Source organism: Neofelis nebulosa, chromosome 2 (genome assembly GCF_028018385.1).
Source record: "Neofelis nebulosa isolate mNeoNeb1 chromosome 2, mNeoNeb1.pri, whole genome shotgun sequence".
NCBI classification, from domain to species: Eukaryota; Metazoa; Chordata; class Mammalia; order Carnivora; family Felidae; genus Neofelis; species Neofelis nebulosa.
Genome location: NC_080783.1, coordinates 11,762,701 through 11,776,013, shown reverse-complemented (window position 1 = coordinate 11,776,013; position 13,313 = coordinate 11,762,701). Strand labels below are relative to the sequence as shown.

General features: G+C 44.3%; 1 protein-coding gene across 6 annotated transcripts in view; it reads right to left on the bottom strand.

Annotated features, from left to right (window-relative positions):
- The window catches only part of COL4A4 (collagen type IV alpha 4 chain), a 133,757-nt gene that overhangs the window by 38,504 nt on the left and 81,940 nt on the right, over positions 1-13,313 (bottom strand). For all 6 annotated transcript variants that reach the window (XM_058702634.1, XM_058702654.1, XM_058702624.1 and 3 more), the window contains 6 exons: positions 10,267-10,428; positions 9,142-9,312; positions 8,399-8,542; positions 4,969-5,076; positions 3,677-3,858; positions 2,726-2,789 (listed from right to left, as the gene is read on the bottom strand). In XM_058702634.1, the coding sequence (XP_058558617.1) occupies positions 2,726-2,789; positions 3,677-3,858; positions 4,969-5,076; positions 8,399-8,542; positions 9,142-9,312; positions 10,267-10,428 (831 nt within the window). The remainder of the gene's footprint in view (positions 1-2,725; positions 2,790-3,676; positions 3,859-4,968; positions 5,077-8,398; positions 8,543-9,141; positions 9,313-10,266; positions 10,429-13,313) is intronic.

Here is a 13,313-nt window from a genome sequence, read left to right as displayed (position 1 = left end):
AAAGTCTCCAAAGAGAAACCATGGGTTGCCTAAAGTATGGGTTTCACTCATTACCCTTATATGGGCTTCATGAGAGACCTTTGACTCCAGGTACCATGCATGCATTTCGGTTCCTTGCAAACATGGCCAAAAGCAAGTATGAAGAAAATAAGAAGTAGGTTTGTATTTTGAGAGAGGTGAGGGGACTATAATAAATGCATAGGTAAGCAGAAGAGTGAGTTTTAAACCATGAAGCTATAAAGTGTCAACTCAAATATGAAAACTTCTCTACTTGTAACTATTTCTGAAGAAGATATCTAGGTTATTCCTTCTGGATAAATAAGTGTGCACACTTCTTTTTTTCCTATAGCAATTATCCTATTATTTACGGAGTCTCTCAACATGCACAACATGTCTCATGGGTGGTAAGGGAGGTTTTTTAGTGGTTCATTATGCTTTAATATTTTATTTTACTTTTTTAAAGATTATATTTTTCAGTAATCTCTCAACACCCAACGTGGGGCTTGAACTCACAACCCTGAGATCAAGAGTCACATGCTCTTCCGACTGAGCCAGCCAGGTGCGCCTACTCTTCTATATTTTAAAGTTATTCATTTTAATCTGTGATAAAGTAACATATAACTGCTTATCAAAAGTGTGAATTCACAGATAGTGAAGTTAAGGTTAAGGTTAAGAAGGTAAATCATAATTAAGATTCAAAGAAAAATATTAACCCAATGGTATGCAAGGATAGTTACAATGTTAAAGATTTTATGCAAACATTGCAATTTAAGATACCCTGATTTTTGTTTGCTTGTGTGTCTGAATAAAGGGTTAATGAAACCTTTCTTTCTCTAAGAACATTAAAAGAATTTTTTTTTTATGTTTACTTATTTTGGAGAGAAAGAGAGAGAGAACAAGCAGGGTAGGGGCAGAGAGAGATGGAAACACAGAATCTGAAGCAGGCCCCAGGCTCTGAGCTGTCAGCACAGAGCCCGACGCGGGGTTCAAATCCACGAACCACGAGATCATGACCTGAGCTGAAATTGTACACTTAATCGACTGAGCCACCCAGGCACCCCTCTCTAAGAACATTTTTAACCACAGGTAACTTTGTTTCTGTTTCCCTGGAAATCTGATTAAGGTAGAATGTCAGTTGTGTTATGAGACAACATGGTTAAGGTACAAGTTAAACCAAGGCCTATGGGGCCAAATCTAACCTGTGGCTTGTTGTAAATACATTTTTACTGGAACACAGCCACACCTCTTGTTTGCATATTGTCTGGCTGTTTGCATGCTATAGGTGTTCTCATGCACAGCTGAGTAGTTTTAACAGGGAACATGTTGCTGAAAATATCTGTGGTCTGACCCCTTGAAAAAACACACTTGCTGACCCTTGGCTTATGGTAAACATGACCCAACTATGAGTTATATGTCGCCCAGAAATTCTTAAGTGAAATATTAACACCTGGTAGGAAGTCATGGCCTTGGCCTTCTCTGTGCACTGTGACTCTTGTCTCAGTACCCTAAAAGTCGTATCTATGGAGTCCTTAGAAGAGATATTGGGTCTTATGGTACAGAAGGCTTAGAAGCCAAGGTGGACCCTGCCCACCAACATGGATCTGGTCTTCATGCACCTGAGCTGTCATTTACGAAGCTGCAATCACTACAAAGACCACTGAAGGACCCCCACTGAGGAGAAAGACCTGTGTGCTCTACAGGCATACTGTTCTCTCTCCGGTACCCTTGGATCCGAATGACAAATGTGGATGATTTGTGTTTCGAGTGCTTGACTACCTAGCAGTCTAAAAACAACTGCTGGGTTAGTGTCTAAAATTTATAAAGAACTTATATAACCCCAAACTCCCCAAAATGAAAAATCCAATTAAAAAAATGGCAGAAGACATGAATAGACCTTGTTCCAAAGAAGACCTCCAGAGGGCCAACAGATACATGAAAAGATGCTCCACACCACTTATCACCAGGGAAATGAAATTCAAAACTTCAATGAGCTATCACCTCACTCCTGTCAGAATGGCTACAATTAACAACACAAGAAACAACAGGTGTTGGAGAGTATGCAGAGAAAGGGGAAGTCTCTTGCACTGTTGCTGGGAAGGCAAACTGTTGCAGCCACTGTGGAAAACAGTATGGAGGTTCCTCGAAAAGTTAAAAATTGAACTACCCTATGACTCAGTAATCATACTACTAGGTATTTACCCAAAGAATACAAAAATACCAATTCGAAAGGATACATGCACCCCAATATTTATAGCAGCATTATCCACAATAACCAAATTATGGAAACAGTCCAAGCATTCATCATTTGATGTATGGATAAAGAAGATGTGGGGTGTGTGTGTTGTGTATATACATATACTTATATTTATATTTATGAAATGGTATATTATATTACTCAGCCATCAGAAAGAATGAAATATTGCCATCTGCAACAATATGGATGGAGCTCGAGAACATTATGCTAAGCGAAATAAGTTAGAGAAAGACAAATACCATATGATTTCACGCATATGTGGAATTTAAGAAACAAAACAAATGAGCAAAAGGGCAAAAAAGAGCTGGAATCTAAATAAAAATTTAAAAAAATAATCAGAAGAAGCCCTTGGATGTTGCAGTTTGTCTGATGGATTTAACTTTTCATTTGTGCCAAATGTGCGTGCCCATGGTGTTACGAACACCCAGGACCATAAGCCTGGTGGACGGCTGCTGTGTTTCTGAAGCATACCTTTAGGGCCTCTCAGTCCATCGCTTCCTGAAATTCCAGGGGACCCTGGAGAACCTGGTTCACCCTGAGAGTTTAAAACAAAAGACCTTGTTTGGTTTCACATACAAATGGCACATTCACAACATGATCCCGTTATAATCTTCCATAACCAATGTCCATATATTTGCAGTGGTAAAGAAAATTGGCAATGCATCACAGGCAATGCTACTCCACGTGCCTAGCTTTTAAAAGTTGCTAAAAGCCCAGAATTAGAGGTACCAATGGGTAGCGTCCAATTCTCTATTCCTGTCTGCATAACAGTAATTGCATCACATGACTTGGATTTTAAGTTTTGAATGAGCAAACTGATACCAAATAAAACATTGTTAGAAGACGTTTTTTGTTGTTGTTGTTTTTTTTTACCAAAAACTTTTAAAAAAATCTAGTTGATTCCAAATGATGGGTAGCAAATTATATACATCTTCTGGAAGTTATGATGTAGGCTCCTACATGTTAGGTACCTCCTGGCTTCCCAAGGGAGTATTTCACACATGGTTATGAAGACCAAATGTATTTACAGAAAAATCTGTGATATCTGCAACTCAATAGGAAGGCTTAGACACCAGAATTTGGGTTATATTTCAGATGATTCTTGACTCTGATAAACCATTAGTCATGAGATAAAATTCGGTAGAGCTGTTTAAACTAGGCTGGGGGTACAGTACGTGGAGTAAGTGACCGGGTCATCTGTTATGAGAAACAGGCATGAACACTGGCCAAAAACTATAATTACCTCATAGCCTGCCAGAAGGCTCCATCCTTCCTTTGGCATATCCCTTCTATTCTAAAACCCGGTAAAATGACAATGATATATACTGGCAAATTATGACTCCTTAACGGCATCCCCCCCCTCCCCCCGCCGAGAGCAAAAGGGTTTTATTATTTATTTCCTCCCCAACAGCAGCCACTTACCTGGTCACCTGGAAATCCTGGAAAACCAATAATGCCTCTCAGCCCGGGTGAGCCTGGAGGGCCTGGGGCTCCAGGGAGCCCCGGGTGCCCGGTTCTACCAGGCTCCCCTCTGTGAAATCCAGGTGGTCCGTATCTTCCCGGCTCTCCTCTCCTCCCCTGCATCCCCGGATTGCCTTTATCACCTGATGGGGTCGGAAGTGTTAACAAACCTCTTTGATGAAATCCTGGGCTGGGCAATAGTTAGGCTTGGGGTGTGGGTCCTACATTTAGGAGATGAAGCCAAGGGTTTTGGAAATCCGAATTCCCGCCCTCAACCACATCGTGATGGTTTTTGGCTTCAGTGGAAGAAGCGTCCGCGAAGAGAGCTGGGGACACCCAAGGTAGGAATGGGCGTGCAGGGTCGTTCGCTTTCACACCCTCATTTTACAAATGAGGAAGAACCTCAGACAAGTTAAAAGACATTCGCCCCCTAACAACTAGTTCAGGAGAGAGCCAGGACAAGAGCCGGGCCTCGTGCTCGGCTAAATCTGAACTTGGGAAAGAGAACACAAATGTGGTGGTCAAAATCCTTGCCACACGGTGTTTCTGAGGGGCAGTAGCACAGTCATCGGGGTGATTGTTAGAAAGGCAGAGTTGGGCTGCCCCAGATCCGCTGACTGAGGATCTGTGTTTTCACAAGAGCCCCCGGGGTTCATCTGTACACTGAAGACTGAGAAGAACGGTCAAAATGACCTAGACAATCAATTTTAATAATTAAAATTATTCGGGGCGCCCAGTGGCTCAGGTGGTTAAGCACCCAACCCTTGAATTCGACTTGGGTCACGATCTCATGGTTGGTGAGTTTGAGCCCCACATCAGGCTCTGCACTGACAGCACGGAGCCTGCTTGGGATTTGCTCTCTCCCTCTCTCTCTGCCTCTCCCCTACTATATAAATAAATAAACTTAAAAAAAAATTATTCATTTTAATACCAGTCACCAAAAACAGGGGTACTTTAAACCTGGAACTGGTACTATAGGTATAATCTTAGGATTGGTCTTAGTTTGGAATGTTCAAACCTATACATACCTATGAATTTGAAGTTCTGGCACGGAAAAGCAAAAGAAAAATACAGCACGAGGTTAATCTGGGTATAGTTATATCTTAAAAAGTTATATCTAGTTATATCTTAAAAAGATGACCCTTCCTAATCTCAGCATTATTAGGAAAGCTGTCTGATACGCATGCTTGTTTGAACGATCCAAAAAGAAGTCTACTCATTTGATTCAGTCTTAAAAAAATCTAACTGCTTACCTTCTGCTCCTGGGAATCCACTATCTCCAGGAGGTCCAGGTTCCCCGGGTTTCCCCTTTAGGGAAATTACAGCCATCTCTCCTTCATCTCCTGGGGGTCCCCTTGCTCCTTGAGATATTAATGATGCAAGAGAAGACAAACAGAAGGACCACACATGTGAGTCTTCTGTTACAGCATTTTACGTCCAGTTTGCAAATCCACATTTCAGTTACTAAACCGCACTTATGTTTACAGCTTGCACGATGTCCATAACATCAACTTATTTTTCTAAAGGAAGGGCCGTGCCTTTTACATTTCTCTCCCAACTTGTCCGGCAACAGGGTCTGGTGTACAGGGAGTGATCAGTGAATGTGTGCTAAATACAACCAAATGGGTCTCAGAGGTTTAAGTGTCAAAAGACAGGCTTGAAAAGTCCCGGATCTAAACTATGTCTGTTTATCCTGTTAAATGTGAATTGCCCATTGCATATTTTTCAGTTCCCCGTCCTCTCCTTCCTGGCCACACTCTATTATTTTCCTTACACTAAAAGAACACTTATTTCAACTTGCTGCTCCACACAGAGAATTCTGAAAGGTAGGAAAAATGTATGATGTTTCCATCTGATTTTTGTAAACACTGTCCAGTTGGAGAAGTGTGTTCAAGTGGGCTCATACCAGCAAGGTGAAAGCCAATTATTAACAATACAAGAATTTTGTAAGCCAGTTGTTAAACCGTTGGCAGCTTAAAAAAAAAAAAAAAAAAAAAAAAAAAAAAAAAAAAAAACAGCCATGGTGGGAATATTTACACCATGGAAGCAAACACAAATCAGGGCATTTAAAAAATTTACTTATTTATTTAAATTCCGGTTAGTTAAAACACAGTGTAATATTACTTTCTTAATTTTTGTTTTTTATTTTGGAGACCATAGTAGCATAGCAAACATCACTAAGTCTACGCTAGCAAAGAGTGACTGTGATTCCTTGATTCTACGTAATAAATTTACAGGCTAGTAAAACAAAAGCATAATAGTAGAATCAATCAACTAAGAAGTAAAAGTAATTAGAAGGTGGCATCTGGGTGGTTCAGTCGGTTAAGTGTCTGAGTCTTGATTTTGGCTCAGGTCATGATCTCACCGTTTGTGGGATCGAGCCCTTCGTCAGGCTCCGTACTGATAGTGCAGAGCCTCCTTGAAATGTTCTTTCTCCCTCTTTTTCTCTCTGCCCCTCCCCTTCTTGTTCTCTCTCTCTCTGTCTGTCTCTCTCAAAATAAATAAATAAACTTAAAAAAAAAAAAAAAGAAGTAAAAGCTATTTGAATTTTATAGGAGGCTGTTTACCCCAAAAGCTTTAAGGACAAAAAACTTGTTCCTCAAAATTGTCAGGCATTCATTCTCAACCCTGAAAATGAAACATTACCTTCACTCACTGCAGCCTCATGGCTAATTGGTAAAAGTAAATATGTAACAGGGACGGACACAGAACATTTAAACCAGTGGTCTTGCAATTTTTATTTTTTAATAGCAATGACAACTCCTTCTTTAAATGAAGCTTGGGGGAGGCATAACTCACGGCTCAGATGAAAATGGACTTCTTACAGTTCAGAGGTCTGCAAATTACAACTGGAGAGCCAAATCTCACTTGCAGCCTGTTTATGTATAATCTGTGAGCTATGAATGATTTTTACGCTTCTAAACTGTTAGGGGGAAAACTCAAAATGAGAATAATATTTTATGACATGTGACAATTAAATGAAGTTCAAATTCAGTGTCCATGAACAAAATTTGATTGGAACATAGCTATGTTAGCGTGTTTCACTGCTGTCTCTGGCTGCTTTCATGCTGCCAAAGCTGACCTGAATGGTTTCAACAGAGACCATACAGCCTGCAACGCCTAAAATCTTTACTAACTGGCTCTTTATTAAAAAAAATTATGTTTTCTTTCGAAAGAAAGAAAGAAAGAGGGGTGCCTGGGTGGCTCAGTCAGTTGAGCATCCGACTTCGGCTCAGGTCATGATCTTGTGGTTCATGAGTTTGAGCCCCGCGTTGGGCTCTGTGCTGGAGCCTGCTCCAGATTCTGTGTCCCCCTCTCTCTCTGCCCCACCCCTGCTTGTCTCTGTCTCTCTCTCTGTCTTTCAAAAATGAATAAACATAAAAAATTTAAAAAAAAAAGAGAAAGAAAGAAAGAGAAAGAAAAAAGAAAGAGAAAAGAAAGAAAGAAAGAGAAAGAAAGAAAAAGAAAGAGAAAGAAAGAAAAAGAAAGAAAGAAAGAAAGAAAGAAAGAAAAGAAAGAAAGAAAGAAAAGAAGGAAGGAAGGAAGGAAGAGAAAGAAAGAGAAAGAAAGAAAGAAAGAAAGAAAGAAAGAAAGAAAGAAAGAAAGAAAGAAAAGGAAGGAAGGAAGGAAGAGAAAGCAAGAAAAAGAAAGAAAGAAAGAAAGAAAGAAAGAAAGAAAGAAAGAAAGAAAGAAAAGGAAGGAAGGAAGAAAAAGCAAGAGAAAGAAAGAAAGAAAGAAAGAAAGAAAGAAAGAAAGAAAGAAAGAAAGAAAAGAAAAGAAAAGAAAAGAAAAGAAAAGAAAAGAAAAGAAAAGAAAAGAAAAGAAAAGAAAAGAAAAGAAAAGAAAAGAAAGAAGGAAGGAAGGAAGGAAGGAAGAAATTGAAACGGGTTGGGGGCCAGGGGCCCTACCTGTACTCCCTTCCCAATAGGTGAAAAGGTTCTCTCAAACTCAATAGCTATAAATCAAATCATCTGTTATTCTTTTTTTCCTATTAATAGAGCAATTCATTTATCCGCTATATGCGACATGATAGAGAGGTAAGGAAAATGAAGTGGTTTAAAATTCTAAAACAAACACCTGCAATCTAAAAGGAAGAGGAATCCAAGCTTCAGGATAGTCCCATTTCTTTTTCCTTTTTTAAAAATTGTTTTAGGGGCGCCTGGGTGGCGCAGTCGGTTAAGCGTCCGACTTCAGCCAGGTCACGATCTCGCGGTCCGTGAGTTCGAGCCCCGCGTCAGGCTCTGGGCTGATGGCTCGGAGCCTGGAGCCTGTTTCCGATTCTGTGTCTCCCTCTCTCTCTGCCCCTCCCCCGTTCATGCTCTGTCTCTCTCTGTCCCAAAAATAAATAAAAAACGTTGGAAAAAATAAAAAATAAAAAATAAATTGTTTTAAATGTTTACTTATTTTGAGAGAGAAAACGAGAGAGAGAGCACACATGTGGTGGGGGGTGGGGTGGCGAGAGAGAGGGAGAAACAGAATGCTAAGCAGGTTCCTTGTGGTCAGCGTAGAGCCCGACTCAAGGCTCGAACTCATGAACTGAAATCAAGAGTCAGACACTCAACCAACTGGGCCACCCAGGCATCCCAAGTCCCATTTGTTTTTCAAAGACCGTATTTACCCATTCTGATCAAACACCAGACACAAGACATGTTGCATCATCATCGTGCTGTTAACCGCATTTACCTTTGGCACCTTTCACCCCCTTGTCTCCGAGGAAGCCAGGCCGACCCCTCTCTCCTGGTTCCCCTTTACGGCCAGGGTGCCCCTCCAGGCCAGGCTTTCCTCTCTCCCCTGGAAAACCTGGGAAGCCAGGCAGCCCCTGGGATCCTGATGAAATGAGAACATGAATTTTTAGAAAAATCATTTTAAAAGCTACTTTGCTTCCTAGACGCGTGGGGCTTGCTGTCAGCGTGGAGGTGTGCCCGCCCACGTACCTCAGCTTGTCTTGAAAGTGAACCACTGCCGTCAGCCTCACGGCGTGTGATGGCCGTGCTCGCCTACTTAGCTCTCCGCCCCACAGAGCTGAAGTGAAGCCTTTATGTGTTCTGAGCCCTGATCCCACAATGCTTTAAGGGGACCAGGAGCCAGGGACACGGGGCTGGAGGGTGGGGGCTCATCCAAAACAGAAGTACATTGGCTCTGACCCTACACCTTATTGGCTCTACCCCGTCTGTCGAGCAGAAGTGTTTAGGGGTTCTGTGGACCTAACACCCCCACCCACCTTCTCCCATGTACCTACCCCCAAACATTCTGCCACTGGAAATAACAATATACAGGATAAGAAGAAGGGAGAGGTCACCAAGGGAAGGACAGAGTCAGGCTGATGTAACAGTAAATCCAATAGCATGATCATGTGTAATCGTCTTTACTTAGCAGTGGGCTTGAGGTTTATAAAAAGGGAGAAATAACGGAAAAGCACTACCCACCCTTTGGGCCTGGAAGACCAGGCAGTCCATCATCGCCTATGGGGCCTGGGAGCCCTGGGGGTCCTGGGGGTCCATCTACCCCTGGCCGTCCTGGGACTCCAGGGAGACCCTTCATTCCAGCCGGACCAGGAGGCCCCACATCCCCTCGCTGTCCTTTCCAACCTGGGGCGCCTGAGACAAACCACAATGACAATAACGTATGAAGACTGAAGACTGGCTTCACAGACGGGGCAGGAAAGAAAAGAATTCATGATAACTTAAATTGTGTCTCTGTGCCTATGAAACACTGGTTATCAGCTCAAATCACAATGGCAAGCCTCCATCAGCCTAAGAACTTACTTCTCTGGCTGCTAGAAAAAGAAAGGCAGGTGACTTGAAAAACTACCTTCCAGTAGAGAGAAACGAGTACTATGAAGGGCATTTGAAAAACGGAAAATGGATTAGGATGAAGAACGAAATTATTATTATTAGCATTTACTCTTGAAACGAATAGAAGAAAACTTTCCAGGTGTTTCCTGAAGCTATGACCGAGTGAACTTTGGTCGTGTTCACCAGAGAGGATTATAGAAGTCACAGCAATGTCATCTAGGAGTATGGGTGCCAGGAAGAAAGCCGCGGTGGCAGGGATGGCCCCAACCTCGCTTTGATGCACTGAGAGGGCGGATCCCTACATCTGGATGAATCCAACAGGATTTGCACAACAGGTGACAAAGCACATGGTGAAGTGGAGATCACACTGGAAATAGCCCTCCAGCACCTTGTGTTGAAAGATGCCTCTTCCTGGGTCTCCCCAGCCCCTACAACAGAGCTGGCTGTTCTGCAGCCTGCTAGAAAGCACCAGTTCCCCAGGCACAGCGCTCCTCTCGGATGCTGCACCCCACTGCATATATAACACCCATCTAACCCCGTTTCTGTTGCCCCCATGACACTAGGGGGACAAGGGGAAATGACACGAGCCACCAGGAAGCTCATGCTACTTGCCATTCTGTGAATAGTACAGTCCTTGGTCTCTGCCCCAAGAGTCTTGGTCCTGTCCTTTGGTAAAAGCAGCAGGCGATCCTATTCCTTGGTGAGAAGAGTCAAGCTGCAGACCCTACAGAGGTCTTGACGTGTGCCGACACTTACCTGGACTGCCCGGAGCCCCAGGGAGTCCGGGTTGCCCTGGTGTTCCTGGGGCGCCTCTTTCACAGGAATGGCCAGGTGGACCTGGGATCCCTGGAAACCCAGCACTTCCCTCTCTGCCTCTGGGGCCTTTGAGACCTGGGAATCCGGGCAAACCAGCCGGCCCTGAAATGATACAACGCACTCCTGACACTCCGGGCACGAAACTGTATAGAGTCAGCCTGCAACAAAAGGTTCACGCATATCGATCCCAGAAATAAAGGTTTTGATCCTGGCTCAGCGCTCACAGGAGTTAAGTCTCGCACAGGATTTTCTTATCATAGATGGTAGCGAGCTCCAAATGAATGGGAAAACCACGCATTACTCAGAGAGTTCCTTGATAAGGTTGTGTAGACAACAAAAAAGCTGCTTATGCAAATTTAAAAACTACACAGTTCTTCTTGACTCTAATTAACCTCGAACATGGTGGCGGGCTTTACACCAAATCGCCACAATGCTTACCCGCCCAGTTTGCACTGTATGGATGTGCTTTTTGTAAGCTACTTCGTCACTTGAACTCTTAAATTTCTACTGACTGGAGACGCAGTGTCATAATTTTCAGAAAAAAAAAAAATCCCCCATCATTCCAAGCCCTAACCTAAATTTTTTTTTTATTTTTCCCAGTTTTCATCATACTTTTGTTCATATGTTTATATTTTTAAGGTAGTAATCACAGCACACACTCGATTGTTGGATTATTTCACATTGCATATGAATCAGCAAATTTTTTCTATTTTGTTGTAATCTTTATAAATATAATTTTAATTGCTAATAGCTGAATAGTATTCCTTTGAGAGACTGAGAGAGAAAGAGAGAATGTGTGTGTGTGTGTGTATTACTTAACTCTATTGTTCCCATCCTCCCATCCTCTAATGTGGATGATATAAGAGTATTTTTTTTTATGTTTATGTATTATTTTGAGAGAGAGAGAGAGAGAGCATGGTGCATGAGCTAGGAAGGGGCAGAGAGAGAGGGAGACAGAAGGAGAGAGAGGGAGACAGCATGTTCAGGAGCTGGGGAGGGGCAGAGAGAGAGGGAGACAGAGGGAGACAGAGGGAGAGAGAGGGAGACAGCATGTTCAGGAGCTGGGGAGGGGCAGAGAGAGGGAGACAGAGACAGAGGGAGAGAGAGGGAGAGAGCATGTTCAGGAGCTGGGGAGGGGCAGAGAGAGAGGGAGACAGAGGGAGACAGCATGTTCAGGAGCTGGGGAGGGGCAGAGAGAGAGAGACAGAGGGAGACAGAGGGAGAGAGAGGGAGACAGCATGTTCAGGAGCTGGGGAGGGGCAGAGAGAGGGAGACAGAGACAGAGGGAGAGAGAGGGAGAGAGCATGTTCAGGAGCTGGGGAGGGGCAGAGAGAGAGGGAGACAGAGGGAGACAGCATGTTCAGGAGCTGGGGAGGGGCAGAGAGAGAGAGACAGAGGGAGACAGAGGGAGAGAGAGGGAGACAGCATGTTCAGGAGCTGGGGAGGGGCAGAGAGAGGGAGACAGAGACAGAGGGAGAGAGAGGGAGAGAGCATGTTCAGGAGCTGGGGAGGGGCAGAGAGAGAGGGAGACAGAGGGAGACAGAGGGAGACAGAGGGAGACAGCATGTTCAGGAGCTGGGGAGGGGCAGAGAGAGGGAGACAGAGACAGAGGGAGAGAGAGGGAGAGAGCATGTTCAGGAGCTGGGGAGGGGCAGAGAGAGAGGGAGACAGAGGGAGACAGCATGTTCAGGAGCTGGGGAGGGGCAGAGAGAGAGAGACAGAGGGAGACAGAGGGAGAGAGAGGGAGACAGCATGTTCAGGAGCTGGGGAGGGGCAGAGAGAGGGAGACAGAGAGAGACAGAGGGAGAGAGAGGGAGACAGCATGTTCAGGAGCTGGGGAGGGGCAGAGAGAGGGAGACAGAGAGAGACAGAGGGAGAGAGAGGGAGACAGCATGTTCAGGAGCTGGGGAGGGGCAGAGAGAGGGAGACAGAGACAGAGGGAGAGAGCATGTTCAGGAGCTGGGGAGGGGCAGAGAGAGGGAGACAGAGGGAGACAGAGGGAGAGAGAGGGAGAGAGCATGTTCAGGAGCTGGGGAGGGGCAGAGAGAGGGAGGGAGAGAGAGAATCCCAAGCAGGCTCCGGGCCATCAGCACATCCTGACTCAGGGCCGCACGAACTGTGAGATCATGACCTGAGCCAAAATCAAGAGTCAGATGGTCAACTGACTCAGCCACCCAGGTGCCCCCAAGAGTATTTTCATAATAACCTTCATCTTCTGCTGAACATTTCCCTTAGATACATCTTCACAAGTGAAATAGCAAATTACTAAGTCAAAATTATTTTTACTGACTCAGATAATACATTATCTTGTTACTTTCCAACAAATTGGGGTTTTGCATATGAATATTTTGACTTACAAACTACAGAACAAGTGAGCTCCCTGGTGACACAGAATGTGGCTTAGTCCCTTGTCCTCCACGTGCCCTGTACTATGATACTACTGTGGACACCTAATAAATGCTGGCCCATCCACTGTCAGAAAAGACCCAGAACAGTGTTTGTAAAACACTAGTCTGGGGTCCACTCTTGGTCCCCATCACCCAAAAGGCTAAGTAAGTTCAGATGGAATTTCTGGCCCCCATCCAATCTTGATGTAATGAATCAAAATTTCTGAGATTGGGGCCCAGAAGATGATTTTCATGGCCCCGACCCAGGCTTATTTTTAAGCACATTAAATCTAAAGACCTCTGCTGAGGATCCTGAAGAATCCTTGGTGAATTTGGAAATGGATGAAAATCAGTGCCAGGGCCATCCTCCCACCTTCCCGGCCTGCTGCCCCTGCTGGGACGAAAGTCTCTCCACCCTGTCACCTGTTCAAATGACACAGCTTGTGTGCCAGGGCCCAGCCCACCCCCAGCTCCTCCATGGGGCCTCCCTAAACAGCATCTCACCCTGTTCTGCCTCCCTGAGCTGCCCCTCCTCTTACAGGTGGTCCTTCAGCCTGGCTTTGGCAGTGGGCATGTTCCCCGGGCCCTGCTCCTTGGGCG